Source organism: Zootoca vivipara, chromosome 14, assembly GCF_963506605.1.
Source record: "Zootoca vivipara chromosome 14, rZooViv1.1, whole genome shotgun sequence".
NCBI classification, from domain to species: domain Eukaryota; kingdom Metazoa; phylum Chordata; class Lepidosauria; order Squamata; family Lacertidae; genus Zootoca; species Zootoca vivipara.
Window position 1 is genome coordinate 35,045,388 of NC_083289.1, and position 27,155 is coordinate 35,072,542.

General features: G+C 46.9%; 2 protein-coding genes across 5 annotated transcripts in view; both read left to right on the top strand.

The window, feature by feature from the left end:
- SEPTIN12 (septin 12) overlaps positions 1 to 9,190 on the top strand; it is a 72,473-nt gene extending 63,283 nt beyond the window's left edge. For all 4 annotated transcript variants that reach the window (XM_035131210.2, XM_035131215.2, XM_035131214.2 and 1 more), the window contains 5 exons: positions 1,099 to 1,216; positions 2,614 to 2,709; positions 2,965 to 3,061; positions 6,510 to 6,561; positions 7,346 to 9,190. In XM_035131210.2, coding sequence (XP_034987101.2) covers positions 1,099 to 1,216; positions 2,614 to 2,709; positions 2,965 to 3,061; positions 6,510 to 6,561; positions 7,346 to 7,496 — 514 coding nt within the window. In that variant the 3' untranslated portion in view covers positions 7,497 to 9,190. The remainder of the gene's footprint in view (positions 1 to 1,098; positions 1,217 to 2,613; positions 2,710 to 2,964; positions 3,062 to 6,509; positions 6,562 to 7,345) is intronic.
- Positions 9,191 to 16,051: 6,861 nt separating this feature from the next.
- On the top strand, positions 16,052 to 19,669 carry LOC118093284 (myeloid-associated differentiation marker homolog). The gene has a single exon (XM_035132286.2). It carries the CDS (start codon positions 16,493 to 16,495, stop codon positions 17,369 to 17,371), a length of 879 nt encoding a protein of 292 aa, XP_034988177.2. The 5' UTR covers positions 16,052 to 16,492; the 3' UTR covers positions 17,372 to 19,669.
- The last annotated feature ends 7,486 nt before the right edge of the window (positions 19,670 to 27,155 follow it).

Here is a 27,155-nt window from a genome sequence, read left to right on the forward strand (position 1 = left end):
ACTGAGGAATGTTATTACATGTAAGCTTTCAAAGAGCAGAGCCCCACTTCTTCAGGCACCAATATATATAAAGGCAGTAAATGAAGAAGCGTCTCCACCCCTATCATTCTGTCCGGACACTGAGGTCCAGCGCTGAGGGCCTTCTAGCTGTTCCCTCACTGCGAGAAGCCAAGTTACAGGGAACCAGGCAGAGGGCCTTCTTGGTAGTGGCGCCCGCCCTGTGGAACGCCCTCCCATCAGATGTCAAAGAGATAAACAACAATCTCAGTGGACGAATGGCAGATGAAGATGATTGAATTTATGGAACTGGCTGAATTGACCGGGAGACTTTGTGATCAGAGAGACGAGTCGGTGGAAGAAGATTGGAAGAAATTCAAAGTTTATTTAAGAAATAATTGCAATATTGGAAATGTTTAATATAAGATTTGGATGTATAGGGAGGTTGTAGAGAAGGATTTGTAGAGGTATTGTAGTATATTAAGATTTAGATATAAGTTCTGAATAAGAATTGAAACGTTAAGGAAGTAATAAGAGGTGAAATTTGTTAGTTGAGGTAAAAGTAAGATGATTGGAGTATGATATAGAAATTACTAAGGATGATATACAATGAAACGCAGCAAAGAGGAGCATGAGGGAGTCAACAATGTCAGGACATATGAATGATAAATATGGTTTTTCTTTTTGTATTTTGTGTTTTTGTGTTTTATGTGATTTTTTTGTATTGTTGTATTCTTGTGTTTTATATGTCTTTTCAGTTTTATAAAACCAATAAATATATTTGGGGAAAAGAGAGAGAGATAAACAACAATCTGATGTTTAGAAGACATCTGAAGGCAGCCCTGTTTAGGGAAGTTTTTAATGACTGATGTTTTAATATATTTTAATCTTTGTTGGAAGCTGCCCAGAGTGGCTGGGGAAACCCAGGCCAGATGAGCGGGGTATAAATAAATAAATTATTATTATTATTATTATTATTATTATTATTATTATTATTTTATATTGGATATAAATGCAGTAAATATGGCAATATAATGTAAAGTCTTGAGCTGGCCCTTGGACATCACTGCTGCAAGTGACTTCCTGCATTTCTCCCGTCAGGTTGCGCCCCTTAGATTTGGAGTTTATGAGGCGGCTCAGCAAGATCACCAACGTTGTGCCTGTGATCGCCAAGGCCGACACTCTGACCTTAGAGGAACGCGCAGAGTTCAAACGGAGGGTAAGAAGAGCATTGGTGGCAGCGGCAAAGTTTCCTCAAATTGGGTTGCAAGTCTAGCCCTGTGTCTTGCCAAATGCAAGGTGGCTCCATACCTGGGAGTAAGCCCCATTGAATCCAATGGGATTTGCTTCTCAGTAGACACAAGGGTGCTTCCAGATCGCCTACCGATTGATCCTTCATCCCGATTTGCTTGTAGGGAGATAAGAGAGTGTTGGCTTTTTAATGAGTTCCCATTCCGGTCTGTTTGCAGGGTGGTTAAACTACGTTGTGTCAAAGCAAATGCCTCCCAGGGCAGCTTTCCATCGCTCTCCTTACTGCGCAAAGTCTGACCTTTTCAGGAAGTGGGTTTGTTGCACAAGACCTCCCAATCAACTGTTAATTGCGCAACCTGACGTTGCTATTATGTGGTGAATCCTTTCCCCAAAATAAAAATGGTCTGGAAGCTCCCACGATTAGAATTGCACTGTTATTTTTTTATTATTTAGTTAGAAAGATCTATAGACAGTTTAACTGCAAAACTGGACTTAATCCACACTTAACCTTTTGCCCTGCCCTTTCCAGGCACAGTCCGCACTTTAACTCATGTAATTCTTAACAAAATGCATATTTCATGTTCAACGCACACCCAATTCCGAATAATGGCATTCCTGGCTAAACATTCGCTTCTGTACTTTGCCAGTACAACACAGCCGTCTCATCATACTGTGCACAGTCGCATTTGTGTGCTTTTGTAAGAGAACACCATGCAAATACTATACAACCAAGTTGTTGTGTGATACACATTGTGTTGTGTTACACATACAAGCGTAATGTTTAAAGTGCATGCTTAGCTCAGCAACAATCGCGTGGGTATATTAGTTGTTACGATCGTAATATTCTCAGCAAGTATGAATAATTATTATTAACATAAAATCGAGGTCACACTTTGATTTTATATCCTATGTAAAGATTTTTACCCTTGCTGGGTGGGGGTGCAAAAATATTTTTTCGCCAGCACCCAAGTCCACTCTTGGCATCCCTTCTTGCGGTCCCTGACAGCTGCCTTCCGAACTGCATGTCAGTCCAGCTAATGTGAAATCATGTTAGTTTGCTTTGAAATGCAGGTGGAATGAAACCCTCAAGTGTCTGTAGCACTCGTCTGTTTGCCCACCTGCACTCTGACATGGTACCAGCCGGAAGGAGCTCCTCTGCTGTTTGTGCAAAGTGCTGCAAAGTCAAGGGGGAAAGCGGGAGAGAGACCCTGGCACCCTGCAGGTTGCTCAAGAGTATCACCACACACTGGGCTTGAATTTGCTTTGCTCACATAACTTTCCTTTGCCCTGGCCATGAAGTAGGTACATTTCCAAGCCGGCAAGGGGGAGTTCTGGTCTCAGTGCCAAAAACTTTTCTCTTGGCAGATTCAGGATGACTTGAAGGCCCACGGAATCCATGTTTACCCCCAGGAGGACTTGGATAGCGACCCCGATGACAGGCTTTTGAATGACAAAATACGGGTAAGTGGTGGCAACCTGGAAAGGGGAGAAATTGACTAAGAGTTGTTCTGTGCTTTTCCTCTTTAATGCATTGTTGGCACTACAGTCTTACCTTGGAAGTCAAACAGAATCAGTTCCAGAAGTCCATTCGACTTCCCAAATGTTTCGAAAACCAAAGCACGGCTTCTGATTGGCTGCAGGAAGGTGGGGTGGGTGGGTGGGGAGAAACACCCTTGTTCTTCCATGAACTGGTGCCCCTCTCATTCTCTTAATCAGGAGAAAATCCCCTTTGCAGTGGTGGGAGCCGACAAGGAGCACCAGGTGAATGGGAAGAAAGTCCTGGGCCGCAAGACCAAGTGGGGGATCATTGAAGGTAACTGGACTGGGGAAGCCCTGAAGGGGAACTTGCCCAGGTTGGAGGGAAGGGCTGTAGTTCAGTGGTAGAGCATCTCACTTTACATGCAGAAGGTCCCAGGTTCAATTCCCAGGCTCTCCAGGCAGGGCTGGAAAAGACCGCTGCCTGAAATTCTGGAGAGCTGCTGCCAATCAATATAGACCATGGGTAGGCAAACTAAGTCCCAGGGGCCAGATCTGGCCCAATCACCTTCTAAATCTGGCCTCCGGATGAGTAGAATGTGTCCTTTTATTTAAAATGCATTTCTGGGTTCTTTCTTTTTTCCAAAATATAGTCTGGCCCCCCACAAGGTCTGAGGGACAGTGGACCATCCCCCTGCTGAAAAAGTTTGCTGACCCCTGGTATGGACAATACTGAGCTAGGAGGACCAATGTTCTGGCTCAGCATAAGGCATAGCTGCCAAGTTATCCCTTTTTTTTAAGGGATTTTCCATTATGCTGAATAGGCTTCCTCGCGAGAAAAGGGAAAACTTGGCAGCTATGGCATAAGGGCAGCTTCCTTGTTAGGGTCTCTTACATTTGAGTAGGACCCTGGCAGAGACACATGCCCGACTGGCATGTTCCCTCCCTCTTGGTTCGGGAGCTTCAAAAGCTTTCTTCAGCCTGAACATCACAGTGACTGATGCCCAAAAACATCAGCACACTCAGGGATCCACAGAGTTTGCGCAGTTGCGTAACAGAACTCAGCAACTCAGCGTTTTGGCTAATCTACATTTATTTGCATATAAACACACACGGAGCACTGCAACATGGCTCCCTCTCTCTCTAGCAACAGGCAGCAAAGAGAGAACAAAGGGCAATAGTCCCACTTCACGGAACACAGTATCACAAACATCCTGTCTTCGTCACTCCCCACTCTGTGGAATGTAAACATACTGTATAGACAACAATCCCATGAATGCAGACACGGGGAATGAATCTCCTATTTAAATCAGCTCTTTAGTCCAGATCATGAGGACTAGAAACTTACTTTCAAGGAAGGATCGTAGCTCAATGCCAAAGCATCTGCTTTACCTGCAGAAGGTCCCAGGTACAATCCCCAGCATTTCCAGGTAGGGCTGGGGAAGGGAGAGAGAAACTCCCTGCCTGAAACCCTGCAGAGCTGCTCCCAGTCAGTGTAAGCAATATACTAAGCTAGATGGCCCAGTGCTATGGCTTGGCATAAGACAACTTCTGCTGCTTTGGGTCCTCCTGCCAACTGCTCACACAGGAGAGAGGCATCTGGGGGAGTCGTGCTCTGCTTCTCTCCAACTGTAGGCACAGAGTTCAACCTGCAGAGCATGGCTTTGCACTCTCCTCCCCACCACCCCACGGTGCATTCCACACTGACAGCAGCAATCTGCCCCATCCATGGGCCAGCATAGTCCTGCTACTCCCACCTGGGGGTGGGGGAAAGGATGCTGGCCAAAAGCAGAGGGAGAGGTGCTTTGGGGGAACAAGAATCAAGCAAGGGAAGTTGGGGGAGGCGCCTCTTTTTTTCCTGCCTTTGACGTGTATTGTCAGAGTGCCGTGCTCTCGTGCATGGAAGCACCCCTGTTTCCCAGGGACATCCAGAATCCTCGCCCCAGATTAATATTGTTCAGCAAATCGAAATAAATGCTTGTGTGGACTGCCTGCAATAGCACTAGATCCTGTTGACAGGCTTGCAATAGTGTAATCTGACCCAAATGCCTCACCCCCAAAACGGTTCTAGCTGACAGATTCTGCCCCAGTGGAAGTTTTCCAAACCATCTTCAAGGGCAGCCCCACGTAAAATGCATTGCAATCCATAGGGACATAGGAAGCTCCCTTACAGTATCAAGTCAAGCCATCGGTCCATCTCGTTCATTATTGCCAACACTAAGGGCTGACCCAGACCTCCATTTGCCCCCTGCTTTCCCCCTGGGAAACCAATCTTTACTGCTGAATTGGCGCAAACATCAGCCGGGTTTTCTCCAGATGGATGTTTGCTCTGATTTAGCACTAAAGAGCAGGTTTTCTGGGGGGATGCAGTGGGGTGAAAGCAGAAGTGGTTGGATTCGTGATTTCTAGGCATGAGTCACACAGAAGTGTGGATGAGCCCTGAGTGGCAGCAGTTCACCAGAATTTCTCCAGGGTCTTTCCCGTTCCTACCTGGTAGCCCCAAGGAGTGAGATCTCCCTACCTAGAGATCCAAGGGGAAAGGCTCAGTGACAGAACATCTGGCTTGCACAAAAGAAAATGTTGGGTTCAGTTCCCAGCATCTCCAGGTAGGGCTAGGAATGCCCTCAGTCTGAATTCCAAGAAAGCCACTGCCAATCAGTGAGAACAACACTGAGCTAGATGGAGACTTGCTCTAAGGCAGCTTCCTATCCCTTGGAGGGCTCCTGCCTTGAAGACTTGCACAGATTGCGATAATTCTGGTGAAGGGCTGTAACTCACTGGTAGAGCATCTGCCTTGCAGACAGAAGGTCTCAGGTTCAATCCCCGGCATCTCCAGGTAGGTAGGGCTGGGAATGTCCCCTGCCTGAAACCCTGGGAAGATGCTTCCAGTCAGTGTAGACAGTGAGAGGCCAATTGGTCTGATTCAATATAGGTTCCTATGACCACGCCAAGCATGTCATCTGCCACTGAGTTGCAGACATGTTATCGGTTCATCAGGTTGAGTTTTGATGTTGGTTCACCAAGTTTAGTTTTAACTTGCTGAAAGTTGCGGTTGTAGGTTCTACATCATTTGGGTGGTGCCATCTGAGCTTGCTCTACTGATTTCCCTGTGTGTCACTAGTGGGGATCGGGGCTCAGGGCCTAGCCCAGCTCTGCTGTGGCTTGCAGGCATATCTTAAGGGCTAAGTGAAGTTCCTGACCAGAACTGCCTTCATACTTTCCAGCTGTCTCTCCCCATCCCTCGACACCACCACAAACACTCTCCACTGGCTTGTATTTAGAAATCTGCTGCCCTCTGGTGTTCAGGAGTCTCCTTGCAGGCGTACCTCTAGGGAGCCTGGACCTTCCAAAGCATTGCATTATGATCTCCCGATTAGACCCGGCTCAGCAGCAGCTCAGCTGGGGAGCTGGGGGTGATGCTGAAAGCAGGGGAGAGGGACACTTTGACCCAGCAGGGCTCTTCTTTGCTCATGTTCCTACAAGGCAGCCTTCCTCAACCCAGCTGTCTTGGACTACAACTCCCATCAGCCCCTGCTGTTTGGGTCTCATGGGAGTTGTACTCCAAAATGGACCTGCTGGCTGGGAATGATGGGAGTTGTAGGCCACAAACATCTGGAGCCCCCAGGCCAGGGAAGTCTGCTATGAGATGGCATGGAATTGCTCTTTCAAGCTTTGGGTGGGGCGAGCAACAGGGACACCTGGCTCAGTCCATCCTTGTCCCCTTCTGACACATTTGCCTCGCTGTCACTGGAAATGTTCAGCTGTCATCTGCGCTTTCCTTTCAGTGGAAAACTCGGCCCACTGTGAGTTTCCTCTGCTGCGGGACCTCCTCATCCGGTGAGTTGTGGGAGTTGGAAGTCTTCCTACTCTTTTTACTTTGAAGGAAGGGCTCCCTGTTGAAGCTTTTGAGCATGACTGTCTGGGGGATGAAATATGTAAATAAAACCAGCAGTTTTAAAGTATGTATACAGTCAAACCTCGGTTCCCGAACGGCTCCGTTTTGGAACGTTTCGGCTCCCGAACACCGAAACCCTGGAAGTCAATGCTCTGGTTTTCGAACGTTTTTCAGAAGCCAAACGACTTCCAGGGAGTTTTTTTTCCCTTTTTTTCTTCATTGACTTTGCTGACCACCCTTTGATCCTTGTTTGTTGAACGTTTCAGAATTTGAACGGTCTTCTGGAACGGATTACGTTCGACAACTGTGGTTTGACTGTATCATAAAACAACATGACCTATTAATATACAGATCAAAGTTTTTATCAGCTGCCCAAAACAGGACCGCAAAGGTACCTGGCTAATACCAATGGGCAGGGAATTCCAAAGATTCAGGAGTCACTGCACCAAAGCTCTGCAGATCAAAGAGGTTGAATGGACATAGATGGGGTCAACCAAGATGACCTTGTTTTCGCAGGGCTCTCCAGGAGCCTGGAACAGGGATGTGACCATTGTAGACCTTCTTTGTGGGGTGAGGACAGAGGGTCTGTCAAATGGGGGAGGAGGAGGAGGAAGAGGAAGTAGAAGCACCCTCCCCCTACATCTATCTGGCCAGGAGGGGTCATTGGAAACCTTGACCTGCCAGGCGGCTCCAACTTCTCCTGCCTCTTTTCCTCTCCCTTCCCAGATCCCACCTGCAGGACCTCAAGGACATCACCCACAGCGTGCATTACGAGCAGTACCGCGCCCAGCGCCTCAACGAGAACAACCTCCTGGCCACGGGCGGCAAGCAGCTGGCCCTGAGCTGCCTCAACGGAGAGTTGGAGAGCCAACTTTGAGCTGTGGGGACAGCCTGGTCCCTCTTCCCTCCTCTCCAGCCTCAACAGATACCCTCCACCAATAGCTTCAGTGGACTGGTTTCCCCTCTCCCTCCCCCCGAACCCCCTCTTCCGGGATCATCTGGAGCAGAGTTCCTGAGCCCCCATCTCCTCTGAGCATAAGAAGAAGCTCTTGACTGTGAAATCTCAACCTCGCTGCCGGGCGCCTTCTTGCCCCTTCCTTTCCATCTGCCTCCTGCTCAGCCTCACACCTCAGAGCAGAAGGACACTGGGAGAACGAGAGAGCCCAGCAGCCCACCTTCCCCCTCTCCACCCTTGGCATCTCACGTGGGACACCGTCCTTTGCCTTTGCCTGAGCCAAGCAGTGTGTGTGGCCCCGGGGAGACCTCCTTGCCGCCTGTTGAGGCTGTCCATCCGTCCCCTTCCAGACTCCACTGCTTTGTCAGGCAACCCACTTGTCCCAACGGGCCCTGGCAGAGCCGGCCAGTTTATTTCCTTAACCCTTAAATGACACCACAGCCATGTCTGTTTCTTCTATGACATTTTTATCTCCAATATGCTGGCAATACTAGGACAGTTCTCCTTCGTATTCGTTGGTTGGCAAAGGGGGCATGGGGAGGGGGGAAGGCAGGTAGCAGAGAGCTTTTGAAGGGCCTGTAATGCATGAAAGGTTAAGCCCGCCATCGCTGGGGGCAAAGAGGGATCCCCATTTCAGACACTCCAAAGCTGGGGTTCTAGCAACTGTAATAGCCCACATGCGAAAGCAAAGAGAATCTTCTGGAGAAGTTTCCACCTCCCAGTGTTCCTGCAGGACTTCGGACTGGCTCTTTGGACCACCCTCAGTTTGTAAGAACCAGGGAGGGGGCATCATTTGAAGGCTACTGCATCAAGCCAGGAGGCCAATAACTGGCTTGTACAATAAAAGCTGATTGGAACAAAACTCCCTCTTCATATCTCTTGCCCCAGAGAAGAGTCTGGGGTTGGGAATTAAGAGAAGACAATTTTCCAACTGGTCCCTTGTTGATGCAGGAGCAGTACAGGAGAACAGCGCCATCTCCTGGAAGGAGGTCAGCCTGCCCAGGCTCACATTTTCATCCTACTACAGTACTTTTATACTCTTGGGCAGGGGGGGCCTGTGAGCAGATTGTGCTTCTCCAGTTAATCCATTAAAGAGCGACTGTAGAAGGTTGTTGGGTTCTTTGGTTTGGCTTTGCCTGGTTGCTTTGGGTCCTTCTTGAGGGTGAAGCTGGGGACCTCTCTCGGCTCAGGGCTTGCCTTTCAGTGAGCCAATATAAGATGTTTGGTTCAAGCAGAGCAGCAGGAGAGATGGCAGATCATGCACACACTTTTTACTATTGGCTGCCCCACAAGGCTGTTCCCCCACCCCAGTTGCCGCTGATGTCCACTACAGGCCCCCGTGCCTCCTGCCCACTTAAGAAAGAAAGCCAGGTGATATCGAGTAGCTCAGTTGGTAGAGCATGAGATGGTTAATCTCAGGGTCATGGGTTTGAGCCCCATATTGGGCAAAATATTCCTGCATTGCAGGGGGTTGCGCTAGAGGACCCTCATGGTCCCTTCCAACTCTACAATTCTATGATTCTCTGGGTACCTGCTGAATGGGTTTAAGCTTCAAACAGTTTTTGCTGCCGTAGCAAAATTATAACAGTGGCACAGATGTTTCTACAGGTTCTTGGGTGGGGTCTTGTTCCCTCATGTACTGGAAGGAAGTTATACTGAGGGGGCTTGTGGGGGGGGGGTAGAGAGGAGGGGCAGGTGAGGGAAGAAATTGGATTCAGTTTGCATTTAAAGGCAAACTCATTTAATTCACACTTTCAGAACACAGCCATCCCTCAGAAGTGACGCTTCTCCAAAGTTTGCAATGCAGTTCATCAGCCAAGTACTGTGCACAAAAAAATGCGTACAGTATTGTATACTAAAGTGCATACGAATGCATATATTCCTAGGGGAGGAAAACATTTAAAAATGCATTGTATTGGGGCGCGTTGCTTTGCCAAAATGTGCAGAATAGTCAAATTTGTGCAAAGGGGTATGTTAGGAGAAAATTGCACAAAATGCTGATGAACTTTCATGAGGATGTTAAATAAAGTTGGAAGTTGATGTGCAAATGGGGAGAACTGGACTTAAGACTAGAAGCAGGTGAAACTGAGAGAAATCTCAGTGGGCATATTTGCCTATCCCTAGCTGCTGATCCACCACAGGGAATTGAGTGGGGGAGGCTGAGTAGGCAACAACTGGACAGCATTTGCTCAGGCAGCCAAATGTCTCCCTCTCCTGTTGTTCTCTGGTGATAGTGGTGAAAAAAAGTAAATTTTTCACTATGGTTCCTGAGGAGTAGGTTCCCATCTCTGTTGGATGCCATTGTGAATCAATATGGCATGCTGAACCTTCTAATTTTGTTGGTCTCTTAGACATCCCAATCACTGGCAGGTACAAGGTTGTTAGGCAATGAAAGAGAGGTCTTCTCTCAACACAATACAGTAATGGGTGGATGGTGGAGGCAAAACTGAAGGACCACGGACAGCTCTGAGTGAGCCACTTGCTCTGATGATGATTGAGAGTCAACTGAGACGCTTTAAGCCAGGCATAGGCAAACTCAGCCCTCCAGATGTTTTGGGACTACAACTCCCATCATCCCTGACCACTGGTCCTGTTAGCTAGGGATGTTGGGAGTTGTAGTCCCAAAACATCTGGAGAGCCAAATTTGCCTATGCCTGCTTTAAGCCTCTGCCTCCATCCTGCAGGCTCCACCCCCTGGTCCATGACTTCAGAGCCTCTGACCTGAAGATGGGCATTCCTCTGTTCCGCAGCCTTCCTTCTGCTGCACTGCCTGCACTGGTTGTGTGCATTGGGAAGGGTCTGGTTGCTCAGAGAAGGTCCAGGCTCTGGTCTGACAGGTCCTGGTGGGGTGATATGATCCTCTGGGATTTTCTGTTCGACAGCCTCAGATTCAAGAGTTTCTATTCATCAGCCAACGCAACTCAATTCCAAATCAAATCAAATCCTCCACTCTGTGGAACTTCTTTCTTGGTGAGCGAGGCAGTCCCATGTTGAAATGTTCAAATATATTAAAGGATGCCATATAGAGGAGGGTGAAAGGTTGTTTTCTGCTGCTCCAGAGAAGCGGACACGGAGCAATGGATTCAAACTACAAGAAAGAAGATTCCACCTAAACATTAGGAAGAACTTCCTGGCAGTAAGAGCTGTTCGGCAGTGGAATTTGCTGCCAAGAAGTGTGGTGGAGTCTCCTTCTTTGGAGGTCTTTAAGCAGAGACTTGACAGCCATATGTCAATAATGCTTTGATGGTGTTTCCTGCTTGGCAGGGGGTTGGACTGGATGGCCCTTGTGGTCTCTTCCAACTCTATGATTCTATGAAACCCCCACAAATTTCCACCCACATATCTCCTTTGGACCCCGGGCTTTCGGCCTGCATTGACTTCCTTCATTCCATGGACGGATCCCTTGGATGTCCACAGCATCTGGGAGACATCCAAAGACCTGCCAGTGACTTCAAGGATCTTGCTCAATAATACATAACCTAAAAGATTACATCATGCTTTGTGCAAATGTTTTCATTTTGTTTTTCTACAATGGGTGGAGAGGGGGGTGTCAGCACAGAGAAAGGGGTGGGGTTGGGGGACAGCCTGAGTTGTTATGGCTAGAAATTGTATCCACAGATGCATCCATCGAGGCAAAGCAGCTGGGATTCCTCTCTGAGCTGCAGCTAAGCCTTGGATTTATGATTTTGCTGGATCTGGGCCAAAAAGAGAGAGATCAGCAAGAAAATGGACACATTTCCAAGACCTCCTGGAAGGGAGACGTGTCTATAAAATGAGATCCCTTTTTATTCAAAAGTACAAACATTTAAACAAAAACCCATTATTTGCATAGTAAGAAATTTGCTCAGGGTACTGTGTGTGGTCTCCTCTTCACAACAACCTTGCAAGGTAGTTAATGATTGTCCACTGATTGCTTCACAGCCAATTGAGGATTTGAACCTTAGTCTCTCGTTGTCAGGCTTTGCACCCTAACTGCTACACCTCACCCTCTCCAGATGAAAAGCATTGACAGCCACATTCCCGCAAGTGCCTGTTCTCAGTGGCATTGCCCATCGCACTTCTCGTGGCATGGGGAGGGGTGGTTGGAAGGGGAGTCACAATTGCTCAGAAGTGTACTTTGCTGTTGAATCCAATGAAATGTGTTGCTACAAACAATAGTTGAGCTATGAGATTAGGTCTTTCTTAAACTTTCATAAACAGATCCACAGAGTGGTTCCCATAGCCAACTTGGAAGTTAAAAGAAGAGAGGGCAAATGAGGGCAGCCATGAAGGAAGATGGTGTCAACAAGAATCTGTAATCAGAGGAATAATGGCACAGTGGGAAACAAAAAATAACCCCACACAGCCCTCCATTTCTACGACTACATCAAACATGCTGCTTTTGAAGCAAATACAGGTATACCTCGGTTTAAGTACGCTTCGGTTTGAGTACTTTCAGTTTAAGTACTCCGCGAACCCGTCTGGAACAGATTAATCCACTTTCCATTACTTTCAATGGGAAAGTTCGCTTCAGGTTAAGTATGCTTCAGGTTAAGTACGGACTTCCAGAACCAATTACACTCATACTTTGGGTTAAGTATGCTTCAGGTTGAGTACTCCGCGGACCCGTCTGGAACGGATTAATGCACTTTCCATTACTTTCAATGGAAAAGTTCGCTTCAGGTTAAGTACTCCACGGACCATCTGGAACGGATTAATCCACTTTCCATTACTTTCAATGGGAAAGTTCGCTTCAGGTTAAGTACGCTTTGGGTTAAGTACAGACTTCCAGAACCAATTGTGTACTTAAACCGAGGTACCACTGTCCTGAAATCGGGGAATATTTGGCAGCAGGGTCGTCTTTACCCAGGGGTGCAGGGCACCTGGGGATCAAATTCTGGGGGGCACCAAACGCCCGCTGCTGAAGCCGCCTAAGCTCTTAACTATCTACCTGTTATGAAATAATAAATAATTTTGATCAAGCTAGAAAAACAAAATACATATATACCTAGGTATTACCAAAATGTACACCTACTGTTTCACTAAAGGACTTTCGACTTTGTGCGCTCATTTACCAAAGACGCGCCGCGCCAGTGGCAGCGGTTGTCATTCACAACGGCAACACTTGACTCAACAACAGCGCTTGTCATTCTCAACGGCGCCGTGAACACGGAATTAACTCTTACATCAAAATATGTATCGTATAGAGCTGTGCTGCTATGCGTCAGCAGGGTCAGCGGCACCTTTGACACTACTGATGTTTCTTCTAAGTAGGTGCCTAAACAATACTTATAAGTTTAAGTGTGGTGCTGTTGTATACTTAAGTATAAGTGTATTGTAAATAAATGAGCAAATAAAAAGGTTTGTTTCTTTTTCCTCCCTTCTTTCGTAAACGGGATAAGGCATAAGTGTGGTGTCTGACATAAGCATAATAAAAGTTAATTTGGGGGCTAAACTAAATTTGGGGGAGCTGGGCAGATCTTTGCACCCCGGCGTCACATATGCTAAAGACTGCACTGTACTTGTATGGACAGAAGACAGTCCTCTATTTAAAGGCGTCCTCTGAAGAGGTCCATGTCTAGTTTAAGGAGAGAGAAAACCCTATGAAGGGAATGCAGGAGAATTGAATCCCACCCCACCCCAATTTCTATTACCTGGACTCTGGAGGCTCAGCAAGTCCACAGCTCACCTGGTCACAGTCTTGCCAGCTTCGGCAAGATGCATTGCGTTTCTTTTTAAATTATAGTAACTAATTTAAAAAATCTCGTATCTATGCAGATGCAGATGTTATGCAAACCTGTGTCCACTATTCTGGTGGTAAGAAATCGCGCACCTTACACTTTGCAGGTGCCTCAAAGCACATCTATCATGGCACAATTAGTCAAAGCCTTATCAGCTTACCAATGGCTGCTACCCACAATGGCTGTGTTTGACAGAGGAGGGAGAACAGATTGTCTCCAGGTGCCACTTGCTGCGGATCATCAGTGGGGAGTTTTTGCATTCTTCTTGCCCGTGGGCTTCCCATTGGGGCAGCTAGTTGGGCACTGTGGGAATGGGATACAGGACTAGATAGGTCTTTGGCCTGATCCATCCAGCAGGATTCTAATTGTGTTCTTAAGTTCACAAACCAGGGCTGTGTATATTGCACACACTGAAGAGTTGTTCCATAGTGCAACTTCAGCACCCTGCAAGCCTTATTTCCTTTCCAGGCAGCCTCTCACTTTTATGGCTGGAATGGGGAACGTGCAGCCCTCCAGCTCCCATCAGCCCCAGCCAGCATGACCAATGGTTAAGGATAATGAGAGCAGTAGTCCCACAAAGTCTGGAGAGCCACAGATTTCGCTATCCCTGCTTTATGACTTCAGATAGAAGTTTGAGAACATGTTGGCAATGCCTGTCTGCTTTCTTTCTCTCTCTCTCTCTTTCTCTCTCCCCAAACGGAGCTGGAGACAAGTTTGATCAGGGCTTCCAGAGGCAGAATAAATGAGGAATAAGCTAATGCATGCACATTTAAACTAACATTGTTAAAGGAACTGACCCCTTTGCAATATTTTCAAACCAGCACTTCCTCAAGCAAAAAATAAGTTGGCCATTAAAACGCACATATTTATTAACATGTGACTTTTATATTCATAGTGCAATATTTAAGTGAATAGCCTGCTGCTGCTGCTGCTGCTATTGTTTTTGTTGTTTAAAAAAGTTGTAGAGAGGACCCAAGAATAGTGTCCCTTAATTATTATTAATTTGGAACTACAGTACCTTAATCTCTCCATTTTGTTTTGTTTGCAATTTCAGTGTGTATTTTGAATCACGTAGAGTAAACTGGTGCCTTTTGTTTTGCCATACCTGGTCTCGGCAATTACAAGTCACTCTATTTGCTCTGAGAACAAGGGAGTCTTGGGGGCAAAGTCTGGACCATCCCAGGTGCTGGATTCCCTCCCAGCTTTGATTTGACCAAAGGCTCTTAGTTTTCCTTCCAAAGGCCTTGCAAAAAAACAACAACACAACTTTGGACTGAGCTATACTGGTAAGGGAGACCTTTGTGTGACGTGTGCTCTTTCTATCTTGGCTCGCAGACCCAGCCAAAGGGCAAATGGTCTCAGCCCCAAAGCTGCAGGGGGGGGGGGGGTTATATGGAGCAAGTTGAAGTTGGTGGCACCAAAGACTACAAAGATTTTAGCAACTGCCATTAAAATAAGGGTCCTGATAGTGCTCCCTACAATTTAAATGGACTCATTCTTTTTTCTTTTTCTTTTTGTACTGCTTAGCTGCATTTGTAGCATGTTTGTACTTTGTACACACTTTGCCATGACTCGTGGCTGGTGCAAATTAAAACCTATCTTATCAGTGGAACAATATATGGGGAACAAGAAGTTGATTTTGTCCCGTGAGACTGCAATGGGTACAACAGAAGTGTCAATTGTGCCTCTTTAGCAGAGATTGTCTGTGTTTTATGTTAACTATATCTCATGGAAATCAATGGCCCTATTTTGCATGTTTGGAGTGTGGTGTTCCTAAATAACTGCACTTTCAGATAATGCATTTGAGTTTCATCTCTTTTGCAACAAGCAAGCCCAGGTCCAGTATATGAAATTAAATATTCCACTAAACCAGGGCTTGGGGGGAGGGGGGCTGTAGCCCTCCAGATATTGTTGGACTCCAATCTGGATGCAGGAAAGAAAGAAAAAAGCCAATGTGCACAAAATGTTTCTCACAGAAGAACAGCTATTCTTCCATTTTATTTTATTTTTTGCAATTTTGCAATAATGCATCTGTATGAGGAAAGTGTACATAAACATTCACACACTAGTGTACTTAGCTCTAGCAAGCCTGTTTGATGAGAATCTTGCAAACTTGCAAAGTCAAAATATATCCCCATTTTCAAAGTTCCTGAATTTATTACATTTTTTCCCTAGAATGTGCTTCTAATCAAATTTCAAAAGTGCCAATCGCTCCAGTGCTTTTGCCTCATTGGCTAGAACACTAGAAGGCAGAAGCAGGTATACTTCTTGCGAAGCAAAATGCCTGGATGCTTTTTCCTTACATCTTCAATGACTAGAAACCTACTCTGAGCTTCCACTGTAACCAAAAACTTCCCATAGTTTTAGATGTGGATTGTTTCCAGTTTCACCTGCATAAATCTCTTGTTACCCGTAGTCCTGGGGTGGGGGGCAGGTAAACACAGTGCTATTTTTCTAGAAAAAGAGGTGCCGTAACTCACCATGAATTCCCCTCTTGTTTTCTTATAATGGCAATGGCGCCCACCTGAGAGGTGCCGGAACTGAGTTCCGGCTTTAAAAAAAAGCCCTGGGTGAACCACACAACCAGTTACAAAACGAGGGCTTGGATATGGTTACTTTTTAATCCTCTGTCATTAATCATCCACCTGCCTCTCACTTCCTGAACACGTTTCCTGCTCTGAGCCAGAGAAGTATAAAACCTAGGGCTCAGAAATCCAACCACTCTCCCTCCTCCTCCTCCTCCTGGCCTGCCCTGGGGCTTTCTCTTAGCCTGACACACCCTATGACGCCATCATCTTCCAAGAACTGCTTTCTGCTTTGAGAGACAGCTTTTGTTTTTGTGTCATTTTCATTTTTAAAAATTTTTACGTAGACGCGACATTGCAAGAATAATGCTGCGGCTGTTCTAGGGCTTCTCGGCTTCTCCCTCTGATTTCAGCAGAGACCTTCCCACCGCTTTCACTTTGGAGTTGCAAGACTCAGGTTGTTTTGCCCGTTCACTGCCAGGTTCCCTCCCCCAGGAGAGAGGGATAGCCAAGCCCATCCACTCCAGCTGGGCGTTCTTGCTCCTCGAGGCCGCGCCCAGACTTGGTGCCACACGCACACACCCGCTGCGCTCCGTCACCAGCTTTGCAGCCTTGCCCCCACGCCGAGCAAAGCTCTTTCTTGCCTCCGTCTCCTTGGCCGTGTGTCAGCGCCATGCCGACATTCAATGCCAGGTCGCTGATCTCTCCACTGGGAATAGTCCGGATATTTGAGGTTTTCTTCTCTTGCACGGCCTTCAGCTTGGTGTCTGTCCACAGGAACTATGCTGGCTCTGAAGGCGCCTGGTCCATGTTTACCTGGTGCTTCTGTTTCAGCCTCTCCGTCTTCGTTGTGGTCGTGGAGTTCATCGGCGTGGCCCAGTCGCTGCCTCTGTCCTGGCAGGACTTCACCTCTGCCTTCTCCATGTTGGCTGCTCTCATGATCTTCACCACCTCCATCCTGTACCCGTCGGTCTTCATCCCGGATCGGTGCACGGGTGACTGCGCCTACGAAGGCATCGCCACTGCCGCATCTTGCCTCTGCTTCATCACCTACGCCATCGAAGTGAGACTGACCCAGGCCAAAGTCGGAGAAGTCAGCACCTTCCTGGCCACCATCCCTGGCCTCCTGAAAGTCTTTGAGACCTACCTGGCTTGCCTCATCTTCTCCTTGGTGGCCAGCTACCAAATCTATGCAGCGAAGCCCGGCCTGCAGTGGTGCCTGGCCGTCTATTGCATCTGCTTCATCGTCACGTTGGTCATTGTCGTCCTCACCATTGGCCGTTGCCTTGCCACCCTGCCCATCCCCTTGGAGAAAGCTCTGGTGGGCTTCAACACCTTGGCTGTGCTCCTGTACCTCACGGCGGCCATTGTATGGCCCATATATGCCTTCAAGGGTTCCTCTAGGCCTTCGCCATGTTACAGGACTCACCCGCCGTGTATCGAATGGAACAATAAGCTCGGGGTGACCTTTCTGACCATCTTCAACCTCATTGCCTACATTGTGGACCTCGTCTTCTCCACCAAGATGGTTTTCTTTACCACACCAGCTTAAGTGGGCTCACCTGGGTAGGATCAAAACCACTTAGGAATGTCGATGGTGTTCATAATGTGTAAGACAGAGAGACCACCCCAAGACGTTGCCTGGATTCTTTTATTGGGTGGCTTTTGTTTGTTCATCTCTCTTTAATATTAGTTTTCATTTTAGAACTATCCCATGCATGGATTGAACCTGTCCTGCCGAACCCTGCTTCCTGAGGGAGCAAACACCACCATCACATCATTTAATATGTTTTATATGCAGCTGTTAGAGATATCCTGCCAAGTCTTGCTGAGAGTTTCTCCGTGGAAAGGGAAAGGGTTTGCAAAAGCCCGGTCCCTAGTGATTCTGTATCAGCTGCTTCCATCCCCACCCCACCCCATAAGGCAGCTACAGTATCTGGTAAGAGGAAGGGAGGTGTTTGCAGGAAGGGGAAGAAGAACTTGGGGGTGAAAAAACTGAGAAAGGCACCGGGTGCAGAATCCGATCACACCTTGGCAGGAGGAACTAATATTTCACCTTTGTACGAAGGTGGTGATGCGTATGATACTATTTGCACAAACGCAGCTTGCTTTACCTCTTCCTGCAACACACGTATTCGGCGTCTAAGAACAAAGGCTGTATGTGTTTTCCTTCCAAAACTAATATCCCTCCCCCCAATTGATTATTCAAAATTAATTTGATCAATCTACCAAGCTTTCCTTAATTGCTGGGGGTGGGGCAACAGAGCTCTTATTCAAACATTCCTCGTCTCCCAGGATTTTAGCTAAAAAAAATATTAAAATCTATGGCCTTTTGAACTGGGGAGGGGTATTGTTTTGTTTGTTATTATATTATGTATTTTTATGTTTTTATACTGCAAACAGCCCTGTAAATAATATGCACAGTCAGCAAAAGGATTCTGTATAGTATGAGGGCTGCCAGTGATCCATGATTCTAAATTTACAAGTAAACCGCGATTCATGCCAGTTGTGGCAATTAATTTGCATCCCGTAGGGGAGTAGAAGTATACCCTGAGTCTTGCTTTAATCATGCTAAGATGGCCCTCCAGGCCAATGTTGCTCTAAAAAGTGGGTTCAGGACCTCTTTACGTTTAGCTAAGAATGATTTCTTCAGGCAAATGTAAAGAGGTCCTGAATCCATTTTTGAGAACGACGTTGAAAACTTGGCAGAAGTTGGCACACTGTCTGGTACCATCCTGTTGCCACTGCTGCACTTCTAGTTTCACCAGTGTTTCGAGAACTTAGACAAAAGCACAGCAAGACAGAGGCGGGGAAGGCAAGGGGATTGCATAGCATGAATGACTTGTTTGCGGCTGGTCAGTTCCTAGGTAGCATCCAGTTGAGAGCTAAGCTGGAGGGAACGTGTCATAACCGACTGCAATTAATCAAGAGACAGACTTTTGCAAAGTTCACTCTACAAAGCTGCATCCAGGGAGCTTAGCCTTTTCTGAACCCTGCTGCAGGTCCAAATTTGAAAAGTGCTGCATCAAGCCCATATTTCTATGACATATTAATATAGAGTAAGGAAAGGGGACCTAGGGTGAGAAAATCCTGAAATTGCATAGAACGTAATGCAGTTGAAACACCCAAGGAAACTGGATCTTGGTGAGGTTGCGAGGAACAAAGCTTTTAATGGTATACCATCTCTTAAGTTCTGCCACATGAATCCAGCTCAGAGTTTGCTCTTTTAGAAAGAGTGCAATCAGGTTGGCATGATGTTCCAGGTGGTCCCGGACTGTGGTACAGGTGTGGTGGGTTCAAGTGTTTCAGGAGATTGCAACCATTGTTAACCGGATTGATCTGCCCTGTCCTCGGTTTAGCCCTTCTCGCAATACTTCTGGAAAGTGTGAATGCCTTATTGCAGAAAGTTCTAATCTTGTACTTTATCGCAGCTGCCCGACAAGGGATAGCCCACCTTTGATAATTCTCCACATAGTTCTTTCAGGGATGATGGTCCAAAGTCTGACCTCTAGTTGAAAAAATTATGCCAAGGGATAAGGTAACGAGGGGTGAAAGCAGGAGGGACCAGGTTGCAGGTACATGAGACAACTTCTTGCCTTTTGTGGCCAATCAGGGAAGTATAGTGTAACTACCACCACCTCTCAATAAAAACTTTCAAGTTACATTCATTACTGAGACACCTCCCCTGCTAAGCAGTCACTGGTGGTCATTGCTCAGTGGATGGATTTAGTGTGCTTTTGAATTTCCCCTTCCAACATGTAGTAAAATGCCATGCACTGCATTGTTATGGCTATGTATTGTATGATGATGTGATGTGTGGATTTGTAAATATATATATTTTTAAACTGAATGGTGCAAATAATTTTACTTAAACTTTCTCTTTCTAAAGGGATGATTTGAATCTGGCACCGGTGCCTGGAAATGACAGTATTTAGCCATATGCCCGGTGTGACATTTAAAAGGTTCTCCTTTCGTATACTGCCCTTCATCTGTGGATCTCAGAGTGGTTGTTATCAGGTGATCAGAAAGACCGCCTCCGTCCAATGGCCTGACTCCATATAGGACCACTTCCCATGCCCAATGTCGGGCTTCGGGGAAATGGCTTCCTCCCTCCCTTTGGCCGTGGATAAGCAGAACAAAGCAAAAATAATCCCTTACCAGTTATAGAGATTTTAAATGTTCACAGCAAAAGAACAAAGACTCTGTTCTCGAAGGAAAGGTGCTCCCAATTAAGGTTTCCACCCACTTCTCCCCGAGCCACCTCGTCACTTCCTCATCTGGCAACCTGATCTCGCAACAATTGGACCTTCTGTGTAGTTACCTTATCTGCTCTCCTTGACCTTGGACTGATCTGTGAAACACTTTCTAGTGAAAGGGAGTCTCTCCCTGTTCTTCTTCTCCTAGCTCAGGCTTCCTCAAACTCAGCCCTCCAGATGTTTTGAGACTACAATTCCCATCATCCCTGACCAAATGGTCCTGCTAGCTAGGGATCATGGGAGTTGTAGGCCAAAAAAATCTGGAGGGCCGAGTTTGAGGAAGCCTGTCCTAGCTGTTCCCCACTCAGTTCTGCCCAGCTGTTGTCTTCAGAACTATGCCCCTCTGCAAACCACCGCTCCCAATCTATACTGCTCCACTGCTCCTGGGCAGCTTCAGGATTCTGGTCAGGAGCTGGGGGAGGGGGAGGCCCCCCCACCATTCCTCATCAGGGTAGCTCTCCTCAGCCTGGTCTCTGACACCCAAGTGCTCTATGCATGCCTTCTTCCAAATATGAAAAAGACTTCTGCCACAGTCCCTGAGTGCCCCTGCCAATAAGCCTTGATAGACCATGGTTGGTTGGTTTCATTTATATCTCACCTTTTCTTCCAAGGATCTCAAGATGGCATACATGGTTCTCCTATTCTTCATTTAATCCCCACAACAACCCTGTAAGGTAGGTGAGGCTGGGAGGCAGTGCCTGGCCCAAGAGAACTCCGTGACTGAGTGGGCATATGAACTCTGGTCTCCCAGGTCCTGGTTCAACACTGTAACTCCTACACCAGGCATCCCCAAACTGCAGCCCTCCAGATGTTTTGGCCTACAACTCCCATGATCCCTAGCTAACAGGACCAGTGGTCAGGGATGATGGGAATTGTAGTCCAAAACATCTGGAGGGCCGAAGTTTGGAGATGCCTGTCCTACACCACTCTGACTTTTTATATTCATCCTTTGGAGTCAAGAGTTCATTGGAAGAGTACATGCTTTGCATGCAGATGGTACCCAGATCCATCCCTGGCATCTCCCATTGAAACAGGGATGGAGAACCGGTGAGCCCTCCAGACACTGCTGCACTCTGATTCCCTCCCATCACACCTGATCCTTGGTCCTTCATGCTGGGGCTGATGGGAGGTGGACTCCAGAAACAGGACGAGGAGAACAATAGGTTGGACTAGTTGGGCCACTGGTCTGATCTGGTAGCAGAAGAGCCTGCTGGATAAGGCCAAACGAGGCCCATCTAGAGCAACATTCTGTTCTCATAGTGGCCAAGCAAAGGCCTGTAGAAAACCTACAAGGAGGACCGTAGTACAAGAGCACTCTCCCCTCCTGCAATTTCCAGCAACTGGTGCTCAGAGGCATACGGCCTCCAGCAGTGGAAGTACAACATAGCTGTCATGTTTAGTGGCCACTGATAACCTGTCTTCCATGAATTTGCCTAATCCTCCTTTAAAGCCATGCAGGTTGGTGGTTATCGCTGCCTCTTGTGGTAGTGAATGCCATTCCTTAATGATGCATCACGGGAAGAAATCTTCCCATTTGCCTGTTCTCCAACATCCACCTTCCTTGTGTGTAAGTTGTCTCGTGTTATTATGAGAAAAGGTGAAAAAACTGTTCTCTACTCAATATCTATTCCCTTCTTCTGTTGTGATCTCAATACAAATGAGCTGGCATAATTAAATAACTGAAACTGAACAGAAGAGGAAGCTTTCCATGTTCCCTTCCTCAGGAGAGAAGGAACAGATCCTCCTGGACCCGGCGGCTGAGAGCACGTTCGTGCAGCATGCTGCAGGCTGGCTGATGTGCTAAGTGCCTTTTAAATGGCACCTTTTAAGCCGCACTGGCTGACCATCTGCTGCCAAGACAGGTTCAAAGTTCTTCTATTGATATACAAAGCCCAGGACAACATGGGTGCAGGATACCTCGGGAACCGCCCGAACCCTAATATTCCACCTCGATCACTAAGATCATCTGCAGGAGTGGCTTTGATCGTTCCCCGAGTTGGTGAGGCTCGTTTGATGACAACAAGAAACCAAGCCTTCGTTGTCATTGTCCCAGTCCTGTGGAACACCCTGCTACTAGAGATTCAGTAGGTACCTTCTGTGTCAGCTTTCAAATGCCAGCTGAAAATTTTCTATTCTGCCAGGCCTATGCAGGCAATTAACCCACAATGGTCTATAGATGATTCATTTTTAATTTATTTTTGCTTTAACTTGTTTTAAACTTTTTATTATTTTATTGCTTGGTTTTATGTTTTTAAATTTTTGTAAACCACCATGATGTATTTTTTTTATGATACAACGGTATCTAAGTATTTTTGTAAACAAACAAACGGACACGGGCAGAGTCTTGGAGCATCCTTATGGCCTATTGCTTTTTTTCCAAAGCTGCTTCCCACTTAAATTCAGTCCAAGATCACAGGCTCTAAAACTTGATGTTTGCAACCAAGGAAGGTTAATAAAACAGCCTGGCCTCTGTTTGATTACATACAAGCTTCTCAATTTGCATTCACCCCTGGAGCTTGAGTCTCGATGTTCTTGTACCAGCATAGAGAAACATCCCCCCCCAGTTGCCCCCCAGCAGACTCTCCTTTTGTCTAACCCAGGCATAGGCAACCTTGGCTCTCCAGATGTTTTGGAACTACAACTCCCATGATCCCTGACCACTGGCCCTGTTAGCTAGGGATAATGGGAGTTGTAGTTCCAAAACATCTGGAGAGCAAGGTTGCCTATGCCTGGTCTAACCTGCTGATCTGTAGTGGCAGAGGGGAGGGAAACAGCTGGCTGGCTTGTATGCAACTATTTCATTGCCCTGTATTTGGATGGAATTCTGGATGCCACCCTTTGCACCTAATGATTTCTTCCTGTGGATCTGCCTCAGAGGCATATGCTTTTGCAAAGCAGTGTGCAGAAAGAGTCTAGTCACGACCAGGGCGTGCCTTTGCTCTCTCTTATCTACAGAAGTTGGCTGTGTACAGGAGCGCAAGGTAGCAAGGTTTTCCCAATACACGAACTAATCATGGAAGTCCTCTCCCTTCCCAATGAGATTCTGCACTCCACAGGAGGGGTGAAAGGGAGAGCCAGCAGATCTCCTTCCCTCTCTCTGAGTGGGGCAGGGTGGTGGGGGACCTCCTTCCTCCCTCCTTGGATACCAGCCTTCCACCGCCTCCCACACCTGCTCCTTCCTCCTCCTCCAATTATGCCACATCCTGATGGAATTGAGGAGCCCATGAATGTTGTAGCCAAAACAAAAAAAGAATCCTGTGGCACCTTCAAGAACCGAACACATTTATTACAACTGAAATATTTGTGGCCTGTTACCATGAATCAAGATATAACCTTTAAAATTCCTTTCTCTGCTTAAGATTTATAGTACAGTAATTTAATGCAGGGGGAGGTAAGATGGAATAATTGTGCTGGTGACTGCCCTTGAGTTGCAAACTTTCCAACCTGTCCCTGCTTTTTTACATCACACCAATGGTGCAGAGAACCACGGTCTGATCTGAAAAGCTTCATAAACAGGTGTGGTTGTTGTTTTGTACACTGTGCTATTTTCAAAGGTGCTAGGTTAGGCCAGGCCAGGCAAGGCCTGAATGACCCTGAATGCCTTCTCCTGGTAACAGCCCTGTGGCCTGGAAAAGCTGCCCCTTGTTGCTGTCTCTGTAGGAGAGCCATGCTCAACTGGGGCAGCTTCTCTCCGAATTGATATGCAGCTATAAAAAGCAGCCGCTCTCCTTCAGATGTCTCTATTTTGGGCTCTGTTTAGCAAGTCAAATGTTCTCCGGCTGCTACCGCATCCTCTTTTCTCTCGGCTGCCACTGCTGCGAAATGGATTGTGCTTCTTAACAGCAATCGTAACATCTCTGGAAAGGTGTAGTAAGTGTGAGCGCTAAGAATTGACCGTGTACAGTACTATGCTTCTGATTTCATCTCCATCCCTAAAAGCAAGGGTAACTCCCCTCAATATCCAGTTGCCAAGTGTAAAGGTGATGCATGGGGGTGGGGGTGGGGACAGACAAAAAACAAACCCTTAATTTCACTGCCAGTTCATACACCATGAGGAACGAGACCTTAGGGTCATAGTGAATAGCTCAACGAAGATGTTGACCCAGTGTGCAGCCTCTGTGGAAAAGGCAAATTCAATGCTATGCAAGCTCTTCTTGTCTCTTTTTCTTAAATAATAAATATTTTTTTGTGTTGGGAGGGGGTAGCAATATTTTACAACAGATTTGTTTTGTTTTATAAATATCAGGATATTGGCCTTGATGCCTTATTATGATAGTCTCACTTAAAGCTGAAAAGTTAGTAAGAATTCCAAATAGCAGCATGTTTCAAACATATCCTAATTAAAGGTAAAGGTACCCCTGACCGTTAGGTCCAGTCGCTGACGACTCTGGGGTTGCGGCACTCATCTCGCTCTATAGGCCAAGGGAGCCGGCGTTTGTCCACAGACAGCTTCTGGGTCATGTGGCCAGCATGACTAAGCCGCTTCTGGCGAACCAGAGCAGCGCACAGAAACGCCGTTTACCTTCCTGCCGGAGCGGTACCTATTTATCTACTTGCACTTTGACGTGCTTTCAAACTGCTAGGTTGGCAGGAGCAGGGACCGAGCAACAGGAGCTCACCCCATCGTGGGGATTCGAACTTCCAACCTTCTGATCGGCAAGCCCTAGGCTCAGTGGTTTAGAGACCATAGCTCCACCTGCATCCTAATTAGTATGCATTAAAAATTATGTTCATAATGTGCATTGGAAGTATATGTGCAATGCATACATAAAGCACACATCCACACTATGTAAATACACCTCTCTCTCTCTCTCTCTCTCTCTCTCTCTCTCTCTCTCTCTCTCTCTCTCCACACACACACACACACACACACACACACACAAACAAACAAACAGACACACACAAAATAATAATAATAATAATTAATTAATTTAAATAGAAACATAATACATCTTGCCCTAGTGGGACGGGCAGTGACCCTGTGCACCTGCTTATTCTCCTGCCCAGGTGTAAAGCTGTTGATGGGTGATTCACAGGCCTCACTCTGTTCTTATTACCCTTTTATCTTTTAACTGACTTGGACCAGACACCTCTTTCAAGAGAGGATGCCTTCCAAGAAAGGACTGTCTGCTCACTGCCTTCAGTTCTCTAGAAAGTAAGATACTGCACATTCTGTTCCAAGTTGCCACCTGCTTCCTTTGGGGAAAATCCTCTCCTTTGCGCAATTACACAAACCTCATTGCAGCTTGAGACTCTTGCAAAGGCTGAGGCTTTCCCCCGCCCCTGTACACAATGCATGACTGAAACAGGGTGTGCCTTAAGTAAACTCGCTGTGTAACAGTTTCCCATTGATAGGGGGAAAGGCCCAGCAACAACCAACAGATTACACTGGTATTTGATCTTGCACCAGATAATAGCTACTACAACTCAGACACAATGAACAATGCTGGCCTGTGGATAGGCAATTACAAGGAGGGAATGGGCTGGCAGAGTTGGTGAGGAGGCACCTGCTTTGCAGGCAGAAAAATCCCAGGTTCAGTTCCTGGCATTTCCCAAGTTAAAAATTACAACCAGGTAGCAATTAATGGGAAGGGCTGTTGCCCTGCAGAGCTGCTGCTGGTCAGACCTGCCAAATCTGGTGCCCTCCAGGTGTCATGGGACTACAGTTCCCATCCTCCCTGACCATTGGCTGTGCTGATTGGGGCTGATGGGAATTGAGTCCAATAACATTTGGAGGGCACTGGGTTGGGAAAGGCAGGAATTGTCAGGCAAGGAACCTAAGAACCAGACCATTGGCCCATCTAGTACAACACTGTCCACACTGATTGGCAGCTGATCTCCAGGGTTTCAGACATGGATCTCTCCTAGCCCTACCAGGAGAGGCCGGGGATTGAACCTAAAGTCACAGCTTCTCCTCCCAAAGCTTCATCCTTTTTGGCTTTTGTTTCTGCATTTGTTTTTGTAAAAATGATGGCTGCTTGGGCTTCCTTTCAGAAGGAACAGTGCAGTACAAACAGAATGAGGATGGTGAATGTTGAAATAAATGAGAATACAAGAATGTAAGGATGACATCCTGGATCAGGCCAATGGCCCATCTAGTCCAGCATCCTGTTCTCAGTGTGGCCACCCAGATGCCTGTGGAAAACTCTCAAGCAGGACCTGACCTGAGCACAAGAGCCTCTCCCCTCCTGCAGTTTCCAGCAACTGGTACTCAAAAGTATTACTGTATTGCCTCTAACAGTGGAGATAGAACCTTTAGTAGCCATGAGGATGAATAATGAAGAGAAGCTGATTTGGAACGGGCAGAGTGCTGAGAGCTGAAGCATTCAGTATTGTAAGGACCAACTCCCTGCAATGCAGGAATCTCAGCTAAAGCATCCATCACAGATGGCCATCCAACCACTCCAAGGAAGGAGAGTCCACCACCTCTCGTGGGAGTCTGCTCCACTGCCAAACAGCTCTTACTGTCATAAAGCTTTTCTGAATGTTTAGTGGGAATCTCCTTTCTTGTAACTTGAAGCCGTTGCCTTGAGTCCTACCCTCAAGAGCAGGAGAAAACAAACATGCTCCATGTTACAGCCATTAAGATATTTGAAGATGGCGATCATATCTCCACTCAGTCTCCTCCTTTCCAGGCTAAACATACCCAGCTCTTTCAAGCATTCCTCGCTTCCAGACCCTTGATCATCTTGGTTGCTCTCCTCTGCACACCTTCCAGCTCGTCAACATCCCTCTTAAATTGTGGTGCCCAGAATTGGACACCTTATTCCAGGTACAGTATGGTCTGACCAAGGCAGAATAGAGTGGTACTGTTACTTCCCTCGATCTGGATACAGATCAAAAAATGTGCCAAAAAAGAGAGAACATTATATTAAGATGCCCCGAATAATGTGGATATTAGTGAAAACAATGTACAAAAAAGGGGGCACAGAAAATGAGGAGGGTCATAGCTCACTGGCAGAGCACCTGCATTGCAAGCTGAAGGTCCCCAATTCAATTCCCAGCATCTCCAGGCTGGAGCTGTGAGAAAACCCTGCCAGAAACCCTGGAGAGCTGCTGCCAGTCAGTGTAGGCAATACT

What these genes read in the sequence shown, in the direction of transcription:
- LOC118093284 (XM_035132286.2), top strand. Translation starts at nt 16,493, where the DNA reads ATGCCGACATTCAATGCCAGGTCGCTGATCTCTCCACTGGGAATAGTC.